This window comes from Polyodon spathula, chromosome 13 (assembly GCF_017654505.1).
Source record: "Polyodon spathula isolate WHYD16114869_AA chromosome 13, ASM1765450v1, whole genome shotgun sequence".
NCBI classification, from domain to species: Eukaryota; Metazoa; Chordata; class Actinopteri; order Acipenseriformes; family Polyodontidae; genus Polyodon; species Polyodon spathula.
This window is the reverse complement of record NC_054546.1, coordinates 12,211,476-12,234,934: the sequence shown is the minus strand read 5'-3', so window position 1 is coordinate 12,234,934 and position 23,459 is coordinate 12,211,476. Positions and strand designations below refer to the sequence as shown.

General features: G+C 35.8%; 1 protein-coding gene across 1 annotated transcript in view; it reads left to right on the top strand.

Moving 5' to 3' along the window:
* Positions 1-17,893, top strand: part of LOC121325718 (poly(ADP-ribose) glycohydrolase-like) — a 59,105-nt gene extending 41,212 nt beyond the window's left edge. The window contains exons 15-19 of the mRNA XM_041268609.1: positions 3,726-3,804; positions 5,190-5,298; positions 11,044-11,149; positions 13,793-13,921; positions 14,455-17,893. Coding sequence (XP_041124543.1) covers positions 3,726-3,804; positions 5,190-5,298; positions 11,044-11,149; positions 13,793-13,921; positions 14,455-14,612 — 581 coding nt within the window. The 3' untranslated portion in view covers positions 14,613-17,893. The remainder of the gene's footprint in view (positions 1-3,725; positions 3,805-5,189; positions 5,299-11,043; positions 11,150-13,792; positions 13,922-14,454) is intronic.
* Positions 17,894-23,459: the final 5,566 nt, after the last annotated feature.

Genomic DNA, 23,459 nt, shown 5'->3' with positions numbered 1-23,459 from the left:
TTTTTTAAATGGTGAAACTGCCTGTGTATTTCTTGTTACCATTTAAAGCAACATAGCAACTAAGCATCTCGGCAGCCAGCAAATAATTCCTCCCTCTGATGCTTGCTCAGTGTGGCCTGCAAATACATTTTGTAGCATAGCGGTTTGTGTTCCACCATGCAGTTAACAATAGCAGCAGTTTATATGAGGAACGTCTTTGTAACAGAAGATTGTAAGTGGTGGGTTTGAAGTGATGTTTGTTATTCATTAGTGAAGTGGTGATACCAGTGTAAAACCACACCATTGTAAAAAGTGTTTTGTCAGTTACCTAAAGTCAAGGTCAAGGGCATAGCTGAAATCCTTGTTTGGTAGGACACACCATGCTATCTCATTTGTATTCGAAGATACTCGAGGTATCTCCCTCTTAGTGCAGCCAGTAGAGTCACCTTCATCACTTTTTCATCTTTTAGATCCACTTAACTTTTATTACAGCTCTGCAGAATTAATAACTGTACGAAGACCTGGTCCTGCTAATGGAGAAAACCATTTAATCATCTTTATTAAAATAACAGAAAATTCATTGTCATCTCCATTTTTAGCCAAGTCTCTATTGTATCATTGCTGCATAGTAAATTACTTTCCCATGTGATGCATCTTGACTTGCGGGCTAATGCATCTAACCATCCTGCTGCTGAAATTTGCACAAGAGTCTGGGCATTTTGAAAAGGGCTTAATTTAATTTCTCTTGATTGCTCTCAGTCATAAATATAAATTGGATCAAGGGACGGCAGATGATTTCGCTGATGGCGATCCTGACCCAGGAAGTTTGATGTAAATGTCAGGAGTCATTGGTAGTCAAAGGCACTTATCCCAACAATGTACACACTGCACCAAGTTAACATCTTTGAGACTAGATACTGGTTGATCACTAGGTAAGACTGGAACTGCAGTGGGAAAAGGCATCACAATAGTATTGTTCTTTACTACTTAAATCTCTGCCCTCTATACTGTTCTAGATTAAGACTCAGGACATTACTTAAGCCTTTATTAATATATCAGCTTGTTTTGTGTTATTTGGTGGTTATAGCGAATGCTAGGTGTGTTAAAGGGTTACAAAGTTGGATTAATTTGCTGTTTGTACCATTAGAAAAATAAGTTAATACATAGGTTCAGAGGGTTAATGCTTTATTAGTACCGGCCTGCTTCTAGAGTTGAATTCCTAAGACTGTTCGATAGCAAAACTGAAGGGACAGGAATTATTCATCATTTCATGATATATCAGGATGGTTTGGCAATGTCAATTTTTTTTTGTTTTGTTTTGTGAATGTGTTTCTGTAAAGAAGTATCCAAGGTCAGTAGAACTGTGGTTTTCCTGAGTTTAACCTATTAATGATTTCCAAAAGTCCTAGAATGAATTTGCTGGTAATGGCGATGACTTGACAACCTTTCAAGCTACATTTGAGAGGTTGGCTGGCAGCCAGAGAACCGCTTATTGTTGTCATGCTTTTAGGAAGCCAACTACTAACATTTCCAAAAAAACAAAAGAAAATGTAAAATACTTTTATAGTAGAGTACTTAAGAACAAATTATTTTAGGGTAAGTTTTTCTTACTGGTGACTGTCTGACCGTATGCAATACATTTGGTATTTGCCATCGTTATTTCAAAATTTAAAGTGGACTGGAATTGCTTCTGATTATGTGATTAGTTATTTCCGTTGTACCTTTCTCCAGCGAGGAGAGTTTTTTATTCTGCACTAAAATCTTCTGAAGGCTACCTCCAGAGACCCCTGCCATTTATCCCATTTCCCTTGTCTGTCATTGTCACTGACATAGTTCAGGCTCACCAATAAATTAGAATTGTAAGCGGTTTACTCTTGAAAGCTGAACACTAACACCTCTACATAAACATGAAGCTGCTATCGGCATGACCTGCCAGTAAACAAAAAGCTTTATTTTTTATGGCATTCAACATACAAACATATTCGTTCACATTTCATTTTATATAGAGTATTTTCAGGGTTGGAAAAAAAAAAATTAGAAACACCTGCCGAAACTGCTAATGCGGTAGAGGAAGTGATATTGAGTGGTTATGATAATGACTTCTTTGCGGTACCGTGTAAAAGGCAATGAATTGTACCTGCAAGTATTTTTGACTGGTGACTGGCATGAAAAAGTGCCTGCTGTAAATTATGCTAAAAGATTGTGAGAAGAATCAGTGTCCTGTATTTCAGTAGTATAGATCATTTGCATTAGTGTAGGTTGATATTCAAAGGGTGTATAGTACTAGGATTCTCCCCCATAGCATTCTGTTCCACACAAAGCAAGATTCAACTTAATTGATTGACCTAGCCAGCATACCCCTCAATTCTCATTTCATAATTGTGCTGGGCTTTGTCAACACCAGGCAGAGATCAAACCTGCTGCCATGTATTTTAACTGTCATCTGTACTTAACCACAAGACACTTTAGATATTAGTTCCATTAAGCACATTATTATTACTTTTTATTCTTTTTTAGTTGTTTAAAACAGGAACTCTATACAGTTTTATTGACAGTACTTCAATATTGACAGCTAGTCAGGAAGTCTAAATAGTTATCTCTCAGCTCTCTTGGGATGGCTCACTGCTGATTCAGACTGTTTGCTAACACCCTATGCGCACTTTGTTAATAGCAAGGTGATTAATTTGTTGTCACTCACTTCAAAACAAGCATACGCGTCAATTTGCTTGAGGACTGAACCCCTGTGAACCAACCAGCACAGCCCTGCTATTAATTTAATTATTTATTCATGCACCACAGAGGGGGAAATGCAGTTACTAATGAGGTCTAATGAAGGAAAGTTAATTTTGTCCTTCATTGTTGGATTGTGCTCTCGTCCCCTGAATCTCGACTCCTCTCAGGACTGGCTGTTGCCTTTTCAGATGCGTCTCCAGGGTTGATAATAGCTTGACCTCTCTCAGTGGGGAGGCAGCTGCTCTTTTGGCATCACTTCACATTTAATAATTACAAAGAGTCTGCCTATTAATATCACAGTTAGGTTACCAGTTAATAGGTTTTGGACATTTTCTTCTTTTCTAAATTGAAAGCCTTTTTATTTTGACATGTACTGCTAGTGCTTGGTTCAAACCTATTAGGGCTATGACTGTTAAGATTACTAAAATACTGATTGTAAACTGGACCATACTAAATGCCTTGTTTTTGTGCTTGCTGCTTTAAAGTGTGGTAACCTTTTGAATAAAAAAAATGCTCAGACAAAACCAGTGTTTTTATATAGATCATTTATAGTGTTCTAACTGTATGCTATGTTTTTAGATGTATTTTGATTAAAACTTTTAACAATAAGCATATTTAGTACCTGCCAAATACACAAGTTCTGTTTTTTTTTTTTTTTTTTTTTTTTTTTTTGTAGGTTTATTTCTGCCAGCATAGAAACAGTTACTTGGAAAAACTGATACCTGCTGAGCCAGTATGCATATGAAAATGTACATTAGCTCCAGAATGCTATTTATCTCTACTGCTGCTTAAGGCTGTGGAACACTGCATCAATTTATTTATTTTTATTTTATGTGAAATTATTTGAATATTAATTTTAAAATGTACATTCCTTATTGTGCTGTATCTTTCACACCAAGTCTGTATTCGTTGCTTGAGTCAGGCAGTATCTTTTGGATTTGTCTGGATTTGAATCCTTTATTCTGTTATTACCTGTTTTTTTTGTTCTTTCTTTCTTTCTTTCTTTCTTTCAGGTGTTGAACGCTTTAGCAATTACAGCGGGTATGCAGACTCCTATAGATGGTCTGGAAACCACAATGATGAGACAGCAAGGTACTGGACATGGAAGACTGTTTTGCATGTTGAATCAGCCTGGAATCCTCATTAATTACAGGAAGAAATTTAGTATTTTTTGCAGATCTGCTACTTGGGATTTTGTGTATAGATTGGTTTGCCCTTCTGTAAGGTTTTAATTTGCTTTGTGAGTCTAATCTATTGAAGGAGCTAAATTCATTAAACCATTTCTACTTAGTGGGAGGTCAGCTGACAAAATTAGCTTGTATGCTACTGTAGTTTTTAGGTGCATACTCCTGCAATTAATGTTTTAAACATAATTTAGATACTCCATGCAACACTTGCAATCAAAATTATTAGTTGGCCCAACTTAGCCTACAGTACTCCCCCTGATGTGGTGGCACTACAAAATTGCAATGTTTCAACATTGTTTTTTTGCCACAATTTTACAACCAAACGACATTAACTGATACATTTCTAAACAAAACATTACAGTAAAAAAAGAAACTATGCCCAATTATACCCAGTACCACCCACGTATGCAGATGTATGTATGTTTGCAACAATACCAAAGCACAAATGTGTACATTTATAAATGTGAGAAAAGTTAAACTTACCGTAAGTTTAAAACATGGCCTCATGGGACAAGAAAAAAGCAGAGCTCTTGTGTCGACACATTGAAACATGTGCAGCCTCTCAAAAAAGGTGTTTTCCATTTTATCACAACAGAAGAACTTTCTAAACAGAATTATTTTTAAACTTATTATACTGAGTTTCTTATAGCTTGATGGGATAGACTATCTAAAAGCTCTGGATTCCACAAGCTTCTTCGACAGGGGAACACTGCACAAACTGCTTGGAAAAAGAGCTACAAGCCTTATACTTGGAAGAGAAAATATCTAGAGAGCTTAGGAGTTTGACATAAAATACCTGAGAAACCTGCAATTCCCTCCACTTGAGACCCTTTCTCAATTATAAAGCTGTCTTGAAAGGTCTGGTTTAGAGTCTAAGCAGTGCTGGATTTCTAAGCACACAGAAAGGTGCGATACATAATGAAATGGACTTAACAGTTGCATTTCCCATGAAACTAATTTATATCCTTCAGTTCTTTTCAGCATTGAGGCATAAAATCACTATTTTACCTGCAGACATTTAAGCCATCACGCCATTACTTCAGAACAGAATTGTGTGTGTTGGACTGTTTAAACTGATTTAGGAAAATCTGCTGTTGTCTTAAGTCTCTCAATGTTTTTATTGTTATTTTAAACACTAGCTGAAATTGCTTGCAATGTTATGGTATGCATTTTGAACTCCCATTACATCAGTTTTCAACTTTGAAATATAAGTCCATATATATGACTTGGCGTTGTAGCATTTACAGTGAGTTACATGTATCATTTTTTTTATTTTTCATTATTATTCAGGGATGGTTGGCAGAGAATATGCACCGAGATTGTTGCCATAGATGCCATTAAATATAGACGCTTCCTTGAACAATTTATTCCAGAGAAAATTAGGAGGGAACTCAATAAGGTGAGTGCATTTTTTTTTTTTATATTATTTGTCTACCGCGTTTAATCTTGTGCTCAGGGTTGACCAGATTTTTCGTACAGTACCCATGAGATTAACCTTTCCAGAAGGGAGAACTACCATAAGTCTCTAGAGAAAAATGTTAAATAATTAGTTTTAAGATAATCCTGTACTATTGTTATGCATAATAAGCAATCAAAGAGACATGGAAGTCTTTCCTGAAGCAAAAAATATATATTTTATTTTAGATTAAAATTATCAAATTTTAGCGTACTCTTAATTGTACCAGTACAGTTTGCCATCCAAGCAGGGTAGTAGCTTTCTGATGGGTTGATTCTTTGTCCATATTGGACAATACTGCAAGTATGATTACATTGTGAATCCTACGAGCATTTAATCCCCCTAGAATCATATTTTAAGTAAAGTAAAATTAGAAATCCACTTGTCTGCTATGTACAGTGTGTCAGTGTACAGTAGGTGCCCTAGTAACACCATGTGATACTAGACCTATATCATGCGATCCATAAGCTATGTAGGCGTCGGGTGCAACTGTTTGGCAGCAATATGGGAAAGTAGACAGATCTCTGTGATCGAGTTTGAAATATGATTTTTATCCCACAGAAAGGGGCAGAGCGGTCAGTATTATCAGTTAGGAACTGTTGGTTTGAAAATGTGCTTCAGCATTCTCAGATCGAAACGGTTGAAGCCCGATTTTCCTGGCCCATGCAGTTTCATGCTGAGTTAATTGCTTTCCTACTTTTTTTAAAGGGTTGTAATGAAAGGCAAATATATACCAGGTAGGCGTGTAACACATTTCCAAACAAACCTTTTGTAGTAATTAGCATAATTTATTTCCATGTGTAGGTATAGTTTATTGTATTTACAGTAGAGGGTGCTAAATGTCACTGACATGCTTGTTTGATCTGAGTATTGTTTTGTCTACTACAGTAAATAACTCCAATTGCCCTTCTGATCTTCCCCTGTATTGTTCATGAACTGTTATGCTTCTATAACCAGCAAATTAGTCAAACAATAAGGGTGTTCAATGACTGCAGTGAAGCAGAATTTAAAAGCAGTTAATAAAATAGGACCATTCCGTTTCTGGAAAAAATAAATGCATTAAAAGCAAATGGAGAGGGTGCGTGGGGGTCTAAATCTTAAATGAAAACTGCTTTAATGCTTCAACTAAATTACCCGCCCGCCAACAGACAAACTAGTAAATCATGAGAGCACAGATTGTGTGTGTTGGGATTCATAAATAGCTTTGACTCAGGCATCTTTGTATTCACAAAAACAAAATTATTACAGTTTTTAAGAGTTTAAATAAAATGTGTACAGTAAATTACAATAGGGTAAGTGTGCGCTGGATCTATGTAACTAAAACATTGTAGCTGTATCTTAAATTGATTTAAACTGAGTCAGGATAGTGATGTCAAGTTTGTTTTGAAGCCCAGGATAAGAATGAGCTTAGCTTTCAAATGCATCAGATGACTTATTAAAAAAGGTGCTTCATTTTGGTTATTTATTGCACATCAGCTGTACACCATTACATGGAAAAGGATATTAGTTTCCAGAGTCTAATTACCCAAATACAAAGCAGAATGCATATGAGCAATATCTGGCCTTAGACATTTCTACATCTTGTGAAAGTCACTGCTGCCCAATCCTAGACAATTTGACGTTGAGAAGGATTAATATTTGAATTTATATTTGTTCTTCCTTTTTATAATTAAATTTATTCTAAAATGGGTACTATTAAGGATGAAAGAGACATACAGTGTGACACATTACAATTGATCATGTCTGTTTATAAGCATTACAGTAGTATAAATGCAGATGGGACATTTGTACACCACACTGAATTTCTTCATGTAGTTATTCATCAGTAACAATACAGAAGATATGCTGCTACAGTTTGATACATCCATATGCTCATCTTTCTTCATTATGCTTATAAAAGAAGGTATAGTAATTTCCTCTTATTGTCATGTCGTGCTTTGAGCCTCTGTAGTAGTAATACATACCTTCAGTGCTTCAGATAAATGTATGCACCAGTGGAAACCATAATTGGCATTTGAATTAAAATGATGCTGATTTTAATTTCCTTAGTGTCATACTGTTGGAGTCAATCGGTTAACATAATCTAATCAGTGGTGTCTAATCAAATTTGAATTTGAGAAACATGTTGCATTGCTCAAAGAAAGGAGCAAATTGCTGGTGAAACCATTTGAACTACAAAACCATTATAAAAAAAGGTCATTTTTATGGGGCTAGATATATACTGATGCACAGTGAAAATGCAACAGTCTATAAGTTTTATGTCTATATGTTTTTATGTTTATAGCTGATTGTGCACATACATAATGTTATTTACATTTTAAATAGTGAGCAGATTTGTTTTGTTGATTGTAAAAGCGCCAGGTGCTCAATGTTTGTTGTTTGAGTGGAGTTAAAATTTCCAAAATGAATTAAGAATCTGTATAAATAGCCATTTGAAAAGACATAAAAGATTTTAACTGATGCAAGAACAGCAAAAGCTACGACCATTCCCCACTTGAGTAATGAAGATCACCTGGTTGCTAACAGCATGATTGGCGGCCTGTCTGTGAGAGAAGTTGCTTGGAGAATGAGAGGTTCTGCTTCAACAATCAGCAGACTAGTCCAGAGAAACCAGGAAACCGGCAAGGGACAGGCCATGTGCTGGAAGGCAGAGGGCCACCACACCAACCCAGGACTGTTACATCTGACTTATCTGTCTGCGTAATCGCGTAAAGACAACTGTGACCAGTCAACCTTCGTCAGCTGGCTGCAGCTGCACAGGAAGAGTGGAGGAACATCCCACAGCAGTCTTTCCGGAGGCTGATCAAGTCTATGCATCAACGCTGCCAGGATTGTGTTACTGCTCAGGGATTTCATACCCGATACTAACTTTGTAATATTTTCATTTTGACTAGTGTTCACGTTTTATATAAAAACATATCATGATTCTTTGATGTGTATTTTTTTTCACATTTTGTGTGATTTTTGTTTGCTATCTATGTTTTATTTGATTAAATCCATTAGACCCGAGTGTTGCATTTCTTTTGTGTATCAGTATAGTTTCCAGTGCCCATTCTTGACTGTTGGTACACAGAGCTGTATGAAACAAGTGTACAGTAAATAAGAATTTGAATTAAATGTTTCTTTGCCACGTTAATAAGTGTAAACCACACTTACTATTAATGGATAACAATTCTCCTGTCTAGTATGGACCCCTCTTCATCCCAAGCTAAAAATCTTTCTATTAATGAAGATTAAAACCTGCATTATACCATAAGAGCATGCTAATAACATGCACACTCTGCTAGAAGTATAGAAATCTCTGAAAAAACCTGCTTCTTACAGTATGGATCTACAGTACCTAACCTCATGTTAGTTTCCCAGTGTATAGATCTAACTGTGTCTGTAACATGAAAATAACTTGATAATATAAGGCAGGCTAATCCTTGACAAATTCAGTGTTAAAACTGCAATATATTATTCCTGTAGGATTGTACAGCATGGTATATTGGTGAATCACTCCAATTGTAAGTTTAACCTAGATTGATTGTTAATGTAATTTCTTATTTGAATTAATATAGGTATCATAAACCTAAGTACTACTTACAGTCTTATTGGACTTGTTAGTAATGGTTGGAACATGTAAAACGTTGCGTTGGAAAGCCCTGCAGACTGATTGAAACATAGTCAGAACCAAGGTGATGGAAGCAGCTTTCATGAATTCGAGGCTTCATGTGACTAACATTCTGGAAGCAGCTCATTGCATGTTCTTTTTCTAAACAAGTCTTTAATATATTTTAGGACTGTCATTACTGGCTTGAAGGCTACATTGTTTAGTCTTAAGGGTTTAGTAGTATTTCAATAAAACCCTAGGGATGATCTGCATTATCCACACCATCATATAGATATCAAATATTTTTTTAAATTAAATTCTAATCCTCTGGTCTTGCTACACTGGTGTTGGCTATTTACTTTACAGAATTGCTAAGCTCTCATAGGCTTCACTTAATGATTTGGACATTCCACATATTGGCCAAACGCAGTGCATCTAGATATCTCAGCTTAAGAAGAAGAAGAAGAAGAAGAAGAAGAAGAAGAAGAAGAAGAAGAAGAAAATGTAGAAAAATGGATTGGGTAGCAAAGATGGTGTTGTTAAAAAACTGCATCTTGATTTCTATTATGTTTTATTTTTTGCAAATATCTTAAGTAGCTGTTTTCCCGTAAAACCAATGTTGAAACCACATAGCCTAGCCAGGTTTCAAGCACAATGCTACAGAACAGATGTAGACAAGCATCAAATAATTAGGCTCCTCTTAATCTATTATTACCATTTGCTAGATATTTTCTCTAAGGAGTGGGTGTATAATAGGTACCATTAATGCTGTATTTAAAAAATATGTTGCATTAGTTTTAAGGAATTGCATTTATTATTAGCTAAATATTTAGCTTTCTAATGAATATTCACATTAAAAAACAAACACAAAAAAAAAAAACAGCATCACAGTGTGGACCAGTCTGAGACGAGAAACCATGATAGAAATGACAGCTTGGAAAGTGATTGACAATGATGTAAAGCGTGCTCTGAAATATAATGCAGCCTGCTGTGAAGATTCTATAGCTTACCATCATATCTGCCATTTAAAGAGCTGCAATGACAATATGTGTTTGGATGAGGGGGCAATGAATTGAAATCTGTCATTCTCCCTACAGGGTCTAGTACGCTCAGATGTATCATATCAGCAAAATGCAACCATTCCACATATTGATATTATGTGTGGGTTACCAATTTCTTGCACCAAATCCCCTCTTTTGATATAGAAAATTGCTCCAACTACAACAACTACAGTATGATAATATTGATTTATACAACACTGCATTGTTTTTAGCCAATCGAAGCACATATTGTTATTAATTTTATAATGCAGCAACAGCACAAGTCCAACCCAAACTAGGTGAATATACCACCAACCGTGCAATTTTATTGCTAAACGTCATTATAGCCGTGCTGTTATAATACTATGAAACTTGAATCACAGTTTAACTAGACAGAATTTATTTGCCATGTTTGGTTAAATTCTCAGTTTCCATTAGCCATTGCCTTCAATCTGAGATCTGGCCTTTCTAAAATGGTATAGACAGGCGGAACTATAAACTTTAATATTCAGAGTGTTGCATTATAGTGCCCTGGAATTAAGCTTTCTAATAATATTTCATAAACTCCCAGTAAAAGCTTCAGCAGCCTAAAATCAGTAATCCGTGCCTTGAAGTAAGTCAGACAGTTGTGATCAGTTGTGTTTATCAAAGAACTATGCCTTTGATGTTGGGACTATTGGCTGTGTAGTGCTGAACTCCGAATAATAAAATAAATTTCAGTTAAATATAACATTGATTAAGGGGGCATACACTGGTTGCATTTATTATAATGTAATATATTTGTCCATTCCGTGAAAACATTATATAGAGTGATTTTCAGATTACATTAATATCACATCAGACCAAACAAACCATTATTAACACTAGCACCAAGGCAACATACTTACTCAAGTTGAATTCTACATTTGAAAACCTATTATGATATGAAATTTAAATTCCAAACCAGAATATAAACTTTTGCTGTGTGCTTAGTCTGAAGTCGTCTTTCAGTGGGTCTGGAAAATATTAAGAAATCCATTTTATGTAATATTATTTGTGTACTTTTTTATTTTTTAGGCTTTCTGTGGATTTACTCGCCCTGGTGTTGAAAGCAGAAACTTGTCTGCTGTGGCTACTGGAAACTGGGGATGCGGAGTCTTTGGAGGAGACGCTCGGTTAAAAGGCAGTTTTGAATTATTCACCTTTTCTTCCACTAATACTGCTTTCTTACATCAAACAGCCTAATTCATTAGATCAAGTGTCTACAGCCAAAAGCTTTTCTACTACTGTAGGTTATATGGCTGTAAAATTAGATGCAACTTTAGATGAAGAACAACGTACTGCAGATTGCAAAATAGATGGCAAGATGGATAGATAAGATAAACCACTGGATGAATGGTCTGGTAAACATATGGATGAACTTTCATAGATGGATAGCTGGTTGAGTGTTAGGCAGGAAAACCGTTATTCACTAGTCGGGGGGGGGGTGAGAACAAGGCTGTGGAAGAAAATATTCTATCTGCTGTGTTACTTATGTACAGAAAAACTGAAGCCCAGATTTTAATCACGGACAGAAAAAATCAGTAAATGCTTCCGCTCATATGCATACTGCAGTTTCCCTCCTGACGGTAAAGAAAAACACAAGCCTCAATAGAGCAGTAAGGAGGCAGTCTCATTAGTCTTCCCTTGAATACACTCATTTACTTAAAGCCTATTTATCTCATCCACAGTTATTGATTGGATGGGAAACTTTTATGTTTTCCATTAAAAGTGAAATTGATTGCTCGGCTCAGTACATCAATTTAATGTAAGTTTCTGTCACTTGCCAGCATCACGTTCGATTGGCAGGCTCTTGACAATCTTAGAAAAAGACTTGCACGTCCTGAAAAGAAACAATGAATGTTTCAGGTTTGGGATCTTGATTTTTATTTATTTATTTTCATTTTTTTTTTAATTTTCCAATTTTCTCCAAATTTGGAATGTCCAGTTATTATTCAACCTGCTCACCGCTATCTCCTGAACGGAGGACTATGCAGCTCTGAATTTTGTACAGGCTGACCTACAGGCGCCCGGCCAGCCACAGGGGTCACTGGTATGTGGTGAACCAAGGACTCTGACCTAACCCCTACCCTGCCTGGGCAGCGCTTGACTAATTGTGCACCGCCCCTTGGGAACTCCTGTCCACAGTAATTAGTTTACCCTTAAGTACTGAAAATATAAAGCTCTACAGTGTTGCAACACAAAAACCTTTTGAAAGGTGTTCTGTTTTGTAATGGTAAAGAGACTGCAGGCTCGTTGTGAAAAGCATCCCACAGAAAGACATAGCGGAAAGCAGGCTTTGTTACTAGTTGTATGGATGTTTAACATTCTATGATAAAGTCGACTGTACGTACAGACAGCAATACAAACAATGGGAAAAATGTTGTAATCCCATCAAATTAAATTGTATTTTAAAAAAAACCACACAATTTAAATGTCATTATTATGGAAAACTGCCATAGATGTTTGTTCAGTTCTCCATTTTAGGAAGGTTTTAAGGAACAGCATACAATGTTTTAAAGAACACATATTCTGTCAGATGCCTCATTGATTTGTGTTGCATTACTGATCATTCGAATAAGAAACAGAACAGGTGGAAGCTTTGAAGTTCGTCTGTGTATGATTTTTCAGTAAACTAGTTAACCTCATTAGACCGTCACCTTCATTAATCAGCAGACTATTTCAAGCCTCTTTAAATATTTAGCCTTTGGAGCCATACCTTCATTTTTACTTTGACAAAGATTGAGATCCTCTGGGGCGAACATGCTGCTAATGTTATTTACCTTTTAAATACAAATTAGACTGCTGTATCCTCTGCAGCTAAATATGAAATACGATCATGCCAACAGCTAAGGCTTGTTTGGTGTATGTATAAATGATTTGGGAAAAAAAAAAAAAAAAGTGTAACAATGGAAACCAAAACAATAAAATGCCTTTGAGGAATCTATGAGAACAAAATAATAAAAACATGTGTGGTGAGATAATTAGTTTTTCATTAGTTTGCATAGTGAATAGAAACAGGCAATTTAACATAAAGTATTGACATTTCAAACAGTTGAGATTAATTTACTGTGAAAATAATTCAATGTATTGTTTTGCCTAAAGATCTCAGAAGGGGCGGGGGAGGGGGCTTGGAAGAGATAGCTTTTCACAATGCAAATACCTATTTTAAATTAAACCTGTCACATTTAAATTGTGACCTTTAGATACATTAGTCAAAGAACATACCTTTGTGTAATAGCTTATCTTTGTTTTGCTTGGTACCTGAGGAAAAACCAAGGCAATTTAGAAAGGGCAGGTCGTATGTGGGTGCAAGGAATTCAGTTGACCCTCACAAGAAATCACCGTTATTAGGTTCCAAAAGAATAGTGAATTATCACTAAAGTTTGTTTCAGGATAAAAAAAGGTAGAATTTCCTGTAAAGTAACAGGACTGAATGTTTTAGTACTATTATTCTAGATAGTTGTTGTATTCACATTTTGGAGGTTTGCGTGATATTAAATGTGTACTCAAAGTTGGTCAGAAGCTGATTTGTAGCCACCAGTTTACTTTTTAATTGTTTGATGCATCGTAAAACAGTAGCTTTTTGACACACTGAGAAAGACAGCAAGTCATTGTTGGGTATTATAATGGTTTTTATGTTGCTTGGACTGTTTCCTCAGGCAAGCAACTGAAATTGGCAAGGGGCTGTATCAGAGCTGCTAGGTAATGTTTTGTACAGCATTGTCGTGTTTTTAGACGGGTCACAAATCAGAAAAAGACGGATGATGGAGAATTTATTTTCCAGCTCTGCTGCAGATGATGGCCGCTGCTGAGGCTGGACGAGATGTGGCGTATTTCACCTTCGGCGACAGGGAGCTCATGAGGGACGTCCATGAAATGCACACGGTCCTGACTCAGAGACACGTAACTGTTGGTAAGAGAGAACTACTTTACTCTTCCAGAACTTTTTTTTTTTATTCCAGACTCTGAATGCTTTATCATGCTTAGCTTATTATGAATGTGTGCCCATTAAGCCACCTGCATTTAAACTGAACTTTTAAACAATAACTAAAAACTATATTAAATTAAAATAATAAACCATTATCTAAAACTAGTACTTCACATTTAGGAATAAGCCGTGCATAATAGTCTTTTAAGGTAACCCATAGCTAATATGAATATTTGAAGCACCAGTACTTCCACAGTGCAGAATGATGCTGAGTATCTGACCATTTTGGAATTACAGGTAATTTATATAAGCAAGATAACTGTCAAACACTGTTTTGGGAATAACATTTTTAAAGTTGACAAGGGTACCCTACTGATTTACCTACTCCCTGGAAGTGGGAAATACTGTAAACCCCCTTTATTTACATACACGTATTGCCTATATTAATTTTAAAGGGTTACGCTGAAGTGTAGGCATATATCTGTAATCCAGCTTGATTTCTTATTTTTCTTAAACAGGCGATATATACAGACTGCTGGAACAATACTACAGTAATGTGTGCAGAAACTGTCTTGCTGCTCGGCCTGATCAGAACCTGTACAGCTTCATTTATGACTTCTACTCCACAGACAGTGAAGAGGACACTGCCAGACCAACTGGCTCCAAGGATAATTAAAGCCATGACTTTCTATTGGAGGTTTATTTTATATGTTTGAAAAGGAAAAATGATAAAGAAACTTGTACCCAAGTTGCTAAATCTTAAGTTTCTGTTTCATGTTTACTGTAACCCAGCATTATTGAACTTTTATTAAAAGAAATCTAGACAGTTCTCTGCATGGAACGCATACTGCAGTGCTTCCAGGATGCCAATTCGAAGTTGCTGATTAAAGGGCAAGGTCAGCCCAAGCAAAAAAGATAGAGGCTTGGTTTTATAATGACTGCTGTAACAGTTGTGCCTATACTTTTACATACTGTAGTCTGCCTCAGTAAAAATTGGGGTAATTTTAAATGTATTCCAGATTTCTCAGTATTGGATGTAAACATGTTAGATGCAGTTCTGTCTTGGCTAAATAGAGGATATACAGTAATAACAATTGTTCTGCTTGCTTTCATTAAAGTATGCAGAGTTGAAATTCACTCTACCTTTGGTATATTTTTATTATGCAATTGGTGTATTGTGACTTGTTTTAGATATATTGCATGTTGAAAAACACAGATTATATTGTGTAAATTAAGATTTAATTTACATTTAATTTACATTTTGGGAAAAAGGGTTCTTGGTTTTAAGAGTTGCCTTATGTGTAATTTAAATCTTTTAGCAAAGTTAATACATGATGAAATCCTTACTAGTTCTTATTTTATATTAGTGACAGCATTCATTTTTGTTTTTGCTTTTAATCTGAACCATAATTTAATAAAAAATAGTTCTAGTATAATTTCAGAGCTAATGACTTTGTATTATGGTGAAAACATAGTTATTAGCTTCTGTTGGTCATCACTGGGCCAGCTGTTTAGAAAATAATGCAGCCAAATTAGATGTCTTGTAAATTTAACAGAACAAGAGAGACTGACCTAATAGGCGAGTTGTTTCCTGGAAAACAGAAAAACCTTTCATTCACTCCACACACTAGTCTTTTCCAGCACAGCAAATACTGTACATGATACTTTCAGTTTCTGTTAGCATTATTATTACAGTCTAAAATTTGCTAGAAAATACTGGAAAGTGTTTAAACTTCCATATACAATCACTGCTGTAATGATAATAAAATTAGGGGAGCATTGTATACTTCAGAAACTGTCAGATATGCTCCTTGGGCAAAATGCTACAGTTCCTTTCACTTTGATGTGTGACCTAATATGGCTGCCACGTTTGTTGTCGTGTGTGTTTCTGAAAGATAAAGACCCATGGCTTTCAGATATTGGCTCCACAACTGTAAAATCATTCTACTCCAACCTGTGTGAAAGGAGGACATAATTGGCATTTTTGTTTAGGAAAATGGTTAAGAATGCTTAGAGCTGACATACATCTGTCATGACACAAGTGCAATCCATACAATTCTTATTTGTATTCTTATCTATAAAAGGTCAACCATTTTCATCAGAGGTCAGCACAGTGTTATAGCTCTTTACTCTACAGCATGTCCCATCCACCCAACCACATTAAAGTTTTGATTCAATATAGTTGGTTTGGAGCACCTTTCCAAAATTGGAAATTTAAAATAGTTTCCTTCACCATCTTGTCACTGACCACAGAACTTGGAGGCTGGCTTGCATTAATAGACATGAAAAAAAAACTATTCCATGTCAGAAAGACTTTCATATAGAAGGGGCCTGTTATTTGCCAGGAATCAATCTTTTAAACACGTTTTGTTGTCAAACAAGTCATACAAACATAGTTAGAGTATGATCAATGGTTGCTATGATGGTAATGACACAAGCAAAATATCCAGACTGAAACATTGTTTTGCTAAGATGTAATGTTATGAATAAATTATTCATAGCCAATTTAAAGCACAGGGAATTATAAATGACATTGCCGAAGTACCTAGAATCCAATTGGGCTGACACCTTTAATTGCTTTTTGGTTTTAATGTTTGTTGTCATCATTACAATGCATACACTTGTACTTAAAACCCTGAAGAAGACTGTCCTAACGAGTACCTTAGTTTATCAAACTTGGTGCATAGATGTAGGTAGTTCTTTAGACCACGGAATAAAATAATTTGTATTGAAATATACATTTAGCATTATGCATTTAGAATACTGTGATAGTGGGAACATTGTAACATTGTTAAGCATCAGCTTCATCAATGACGTTTCCGTCATGTTAGAAGTGTCCGATCTTAAACCATGTGGGACGCAAAACAGTTTAAACGTTTTTGGAGAAGGTCATTGACAAAGGACATAACCACCTTCTTTTGAAAGATCTCTGGATTTTTCATATATATATATAAAAAGAATTTCATTACAAGGCATGAACACAATCTCTGTTACGATCAAGTTTTTAACACTGCACCACTGAAAATAAGAACTGGTTCATCGCACAGTGATCTGAGAATTTTACAGCATGAGCAAAAGCTGTTGGATATGATATTGATTAAAGCTCTTTAATCACTTACCACTTAAATGAAACCCAGCTACATCACCCACTGAAATGTTCAGACCTGACAAGGTCTAAGCCGCTTCTTTAAAGCCAGCTGACATCAAAGTGGGTTTTGGTGGGAGCCTCTGCGTTCAGTTCCTAGACCTCAGTACCTTGTTCTTTGCACAGCAGCCCCCATGCATGTCTTTGACCTTTTTAGGACCATCTGCTGCAAAACTTACCTATTCATCATTCTGGATTGAATGCCAGTCCCTTAATTCATATTTGATTAAAAGACCTGTTTGTCTTTTCTGCCAAGATTAACAAATCATGATGCATTGAATGCTGTAAGGGCACATGGAACCATATATTACAATGTGTTACTGGTTTCTTTTTGTTACAATGTGTTACTGGTTTCTTTTTGTTATATTGATTTGTAAACTGCTGCAACATAGGTGCCACACCCTTGACTGCGTTCAGAGGTGAAGAGCCTTTAGGACGCTATTAATGGGTGGCTTAATATGGAACGTTACACCCCTCCCTATTATATTCACCCAGTTATTATGGTCCAGATGTGACCCACCCAGAGACATATCGACTTAATACTGGTTCAAGCAACTGAACAGTTCAAAGAGAAAATTACCTCTTATTAACGCCACACTCTGCCACAATCGGACACACTAAACATCAATAAAAATGCCTTTAATATGTATTTACCTCAATTGATAGCAGATTCACGTCCGATGGTAAACTCTAGCAATTGCATCTGTTGTATTAAATGGTTTAAAATTGTATTACAGTATTACTAATACTGTACATTTTATCATTGCATGAGTTTTATATCATGAAAGAACTATCCCTGATTAGATTTAGGTTATACACATCAATCTCCAATGCAATTATTAACCAATCATGTAATGGTATCAACAGATTTAAATTAAGCTGTACTTAAAATGAGTTAAATCATTTCTGCTTCATAAACTATTATTTCAAGACATTTAAGTATTTAATAGCATTTCCAGTTGTAATGTATGCATTCATTTTTCCATTATTCATCTTTAATGATAAATATTTAAAAGCTGGTCTAAGCATTATTTTGCACAGTGAATCAGGTGAATAAAAAATAAATTGATGAAAACATGTATTAAATTCCACAAAGTAAAAAACATTGAACTTGCTATTTATAATGTAGAGAAGAGATTGCACAGTATTGGTATGGAAACAAGCAAGGACATCACATGGGTTGTCGGAATAATGTTGCCGTGATACCAGGGGAGAAGTGACTGCTCTCCAAGGCACATTGATTTGACAAACCACCCAATTATACAGAATGTTATCCCCAACAGTTGCTATAACACCTTTAGATCTCAGATGTCATATAGAATATCTCAAAGAAACTTGTGAGCAGTTACTAATTGCAAGATATTTCTGTATTGCTAAAGACCTAGACAAAAAATATAGACATCCCAGAGTCAATGCACACTTGGTATACTCGCACACATGCATCACAAGGATTGCCATTAACAGGTGACTTCTATCTGTGATATAAAGAAAAATATATATTCCACCTCTACTCAGCAGTTTAGTTTGTGATATTCCCACAGGGTGGTCAAGTAAAATAAAGTAGTGACTTAAAATAATAGTACAACCACTAATTTGGAGCAGGGCCTTATGTGCTAGAATGCACATAAGTGCCCAACTGTTCTACTCATTGTTTTTCATTTTGTAAAAAAGTCATTGTAGATGGAACTGTGATGATTTGCTATTTGAACAGTAGTTGAAAAATGTTGAAAAAGCAGCACAGTCTAGCATGTTAACTCAGTACTGCATACCACCAGAGACGAGATAAGATGACCTTGAAAGGCCTACAAGACTGACATTGTAGCACTGCAATCGATAGTTACATTAAAATTAAATTAAATTAAATTAAATAAAAAGTCAGACACAGTGCATGTCATTCCAGTAGAAGTCAAGCCAAACTGACAGTCCTAGGAACAGGATGTGCCTACCATAGGGTGAGGGGCTATATCACAAATAAACCTGGTGACAGCTAACATCCTTACCCTGTTGTCAAGTTTTTCGTCACTAAGTGGATTATATCTCATAATCTTCAGATCCCTGGAGAACTGAGCCTCCACTGCTTCTTTTTATAGTACACTAAATGGCCTAATTATGGAACTATGTTTTCCAAGGGTAATTATGGAAACTATCAACCAGCAAATACAGTTGCAATCTTCAAATGTCCTGTCTTATGTTTTTGAATATTATTTAGGTTTTCTCTGCATGATGAAGAACAGATTTAAGATAGCTTGCCTTCCAGTATATATTTAATAGAAAAATTATAAATATTTTGGTATTTATCTTAGACAAAAACTTTTGAAAGCAGCCTCTAAAATCTGCATGACCTAGTTGAAAAGGAATATTGAAAGAGCAATTGGGATGACATTTACAGGACAAGGTGGCCAAACCTGTCTTCAGTTGATCTCTTCTGGGACAAAGTGGACAGGAATCTGAAACAGAACCTTCAGCACTGTATGGACAATCTCTGGCTGCCTCCCTAGAAGCAAGTCATAGGCAGTCAGAGAAAGATATGGATAAAATGAAAGATATTAGCTTTCTTGTGTCAGATAGTAATAAAGGATGGCCAAACAAATGCATGTACTAATGTATAAACATGTTATTACATTCTATTAAATTCACTGTTTTAAAATCAATAATGCAATAAAATAATGTGTGTGTGGTGATATGTGGTTGTGCCAACCAAACCATGACCCTACCCACAAAGCTAGTGCAAATACAGTGTCACTACAATGGTTAAAAGGTTGGTTCAGTTTCAATTATGGTGCCACTGTGGTAACATTTTCATACTATACCAATGGTACTTTCACACATGACATGACATATTGTCTGTGCATTTTACAGTAAAGTATATACACCCCAATATGCTAAACCCATTCAGATGTATCAGCAGTGTAGAAAAATAAATATCACTGAAATAAATTAGAGCTGCTGAACCCTTTACTGCAATCTGGATATGGAAAGAAAACAAACAAAAAAAAAAACACAACACAAACTGCATTGCCAAACACAGAGCTAACTTTATCTTCTAAATGCCTGTATCATAACATAATTCTCCAGGAAAAGATGTAATTTCACAAAGCTATGTTTTAGGCATTGCCTGAGGGGCTTTTTAAGATGCATAGTATTAATAAGATGCCAGAAATGAGAGGTTCTTACTCCATCTCTGTCATGAACAAGAGTCAGTAGAAAAAATGACATTTTTACTCATAATTGCCTGACCCCACCTGTTCTGGGTCACCAGGAAAAAAGCATTCATTTTTTCTGCTTCAAATGAGGAACTTTGGGCACAACAGGCAACAGTTTAAAGGTACTGTATAGGAGGGAAGACTGCATCCAAGATATTGATCAAGTGTGCGCTATAAATGGTGTAGTGTGTCACCGAGTTAAATGACAGGGCACAACTGCATACATCTTGAGTGTGTGGAAATGCATACTTCTTCCCACATCAGCAACTTCTAATGTTTGTGAAAAACATGTATAGTATTGGTAATTACAGATCACTGTTCTAAATAACACTGTTTCTCTCAAGTCTGTGAGGCAGCAAAGCTAATCCTGCCAAAGGATTGCCTACATCAGCCCTCTAAGGATGTCTACTCTGCTGTATTGCAATAGGGAGATGCAGCTTTTATATTACGCATGTCATGATACTGAGTAAGAAAATTGACCTACAATAGGCCACTTGTCACAGCTGCCTCCATAGAGACACCAGGGCATATTTATTTGTGTGTTTTTGGAGCTACAGTCATATTTTTTGGGGTGCAATAAATAGTTATTTATTATTATTATTATTTATTATTATTATTATTATTATTATTATTATTATTATTATTATTATCCATTAAGAAAAGTTGTTACAGTTTGTATCTAGAGCTAATTATATCACCTTCGAATCAGTAGAGTGGTTTATTGCATCAAGAAATAAATGTATGCTGACCCACAGGATTTAAAAATGATTTTTCATTTTGAGGTTTTCACATGTACATAGAATGAAATTCCAAACATGTGCATATACATGGATCTATGCAGCACAAAAAATACCAAGATATACTGTAGGAATCATAACTAAATTAAAGGGAAAAAGGTAGAGAGAAAAGAGAGCAGTAGGGACAGAGGTAGGCATGTCCCTCTTAGTACCCAGAAGGCCGTGCAAAGAGGTCAAGGAAGAATTTTGATTGGATTTAAAAGGCCCAGGTATGCAGTCAATATAGAGAAGGTTTCCAATTTGAAGCTCAACATCTTGATTTACTAGGTCTCATCTGGTAATTACAATCCAGCCTAAAAGTCATGTCTTCAGGACATCATTAGAAACATAGCTGCCCCACTAGACCCTCACTTGTCTTTCTGAAGAAAGGTATTTATTTTGAAATGGCAGCCCATGGCTCTACTTATTAACCTTTTCTATTTACATCCTAATTAATCGTCACAACGTATCAGTACATAATGACAACTTTTGACAACCTCAGAATTCCCACAGCCCACCATTATTACCTGACAAAATGTAAAAAAACAGCCTTAATATATTACAATATTACCACTAATACTCTTTTAAGCTTTTGCAGACCTGTAGTATAATGATGATCAGGGGATGTGTTGTGTTGTGCAATGGATTTGTCAAAGCATGTATGCAGATGAGGGAGTGGATAGGGGGATTTTTTGATACCTGTTTTAGCGTGACATTACAGTTCTGCCACACAGGGTGGTGGTGGGTGCTGTGTGTGTGTGTGGTGGGGGTGTGGGATGGTAGGGTTGCTATTATCATTATAACCCTGACCTGTTAGCATTCTACTGCAGTGGGAGAATGCCTCGGGAGCACCTGACTATCGAGCAAGGTCCGGGTAGCTGCTTATGTGTTGAGCAGCCTGAAACAGAACTAACACTTTGTGGTATGTTATTGGACCGATAACATTATGCAGTATTTCACTATAAGCATTTGTATTTCCTATAAAATCTTATTAGTATAACAATAAAATGCTGTAAATGGGGGAATGTCCCATGCTGTAAAGTTGGGCGCCAAGGCTATATAAATATTTTGAAATTGAAAAGAGATGAATAGACAATCTACGACCCTGCTTCACAATTTCATTGAAAAGAGATGAATAGACAATCTACAACCCTACTGCACAAATTCATTTTTTAAAAACACTTTGTTAATGTGAGTCCAATTTTGCACCCAGTCTTTTTCTTTTCAACATTCAGGCTAGGACCCAATCCAGACTATTGACACAATCCCTAAAATGTCACCCATCCCATTGAGGGTTTCAATGGTGTTAACCAGAGTCCAAAAGAGTTTAGAATTATTACGCCACATCTAAATCACCAAAAAGTCATGACAGCTACCATTATCTTCTTCTAGCCACAGCAATACAAGTCCTTCTATGATTGCTACTTCTGAAAGCAATTCTGTTATAATGAGGTCATCAAATTCACCAGACTTTATTTAATCACTGGGTTAGCTGAACTAGCGTCTCTGGTTTCTACATTTCTGTTTTAAATGAAGTACAAAGAAAAGTATGAAGCAATGTGCCATTGTTATTTGTATGGGTGCAGGTAAAAACAATGATACAGATGGTCTGAGTGATTGGACCCTTTTTGCTAGACCAAGACAGGTGCCTGGATCGATTGAAAATGATGGCGGAACCATGAAATTCAATTTAATTCAGACCAGACATGGAATAAAATTCAGTTTAAAAACTCAGTTATTTATATCACAGCGCAGAGCTAAATTAAAAGCATGTTATAGAAGATTTTTTAATTGAAATATAGGAAGATTTTGTCTGTGTGTACTTATGAAAAGGCATCTGAAGGTATTACAGTATTACCAAGGCATAGTACTAACAGCACGTGGGAGGTAAGAGTTTTCTAACAATTCAAACCTTTATTTACCTCACTAGTATTGACAACACAACTTTATGTGAAATAAAAATAAACCAGTAAGATGCTGAATAGGATGTGCTAGCTACAAAACATACAACCCCATAATAATACTATACATGCATGGCTATATTAACAAAATACGATTGGAGCTAACTTAGTGTCAAATGTAACTCATTCATTCAACACTGCAGACCAGCGTACGGTGCTGAAAGTGTTAAGTCAGTTGTCGAGTTTGTGAATGTTGTTTAACTTGGCCATTTTTCTATCATAGGGCCAAGATGGAGCATATAACCCTTTGTGTTCATAAAAAAAACAAACAAACAAAAAAAACATTTACTTGGATTATGTGTCTTGCAAAACACCAGTTGCAATACAATGATTGAAATTATATAACGGTTTTTAAAGCCTTTTTGGCTTTACTTAATGAAAATTGAATGACAGCGTTGTTGTTTAACTATCACTTGAGCGTCTATTCTGTTAAGTGAT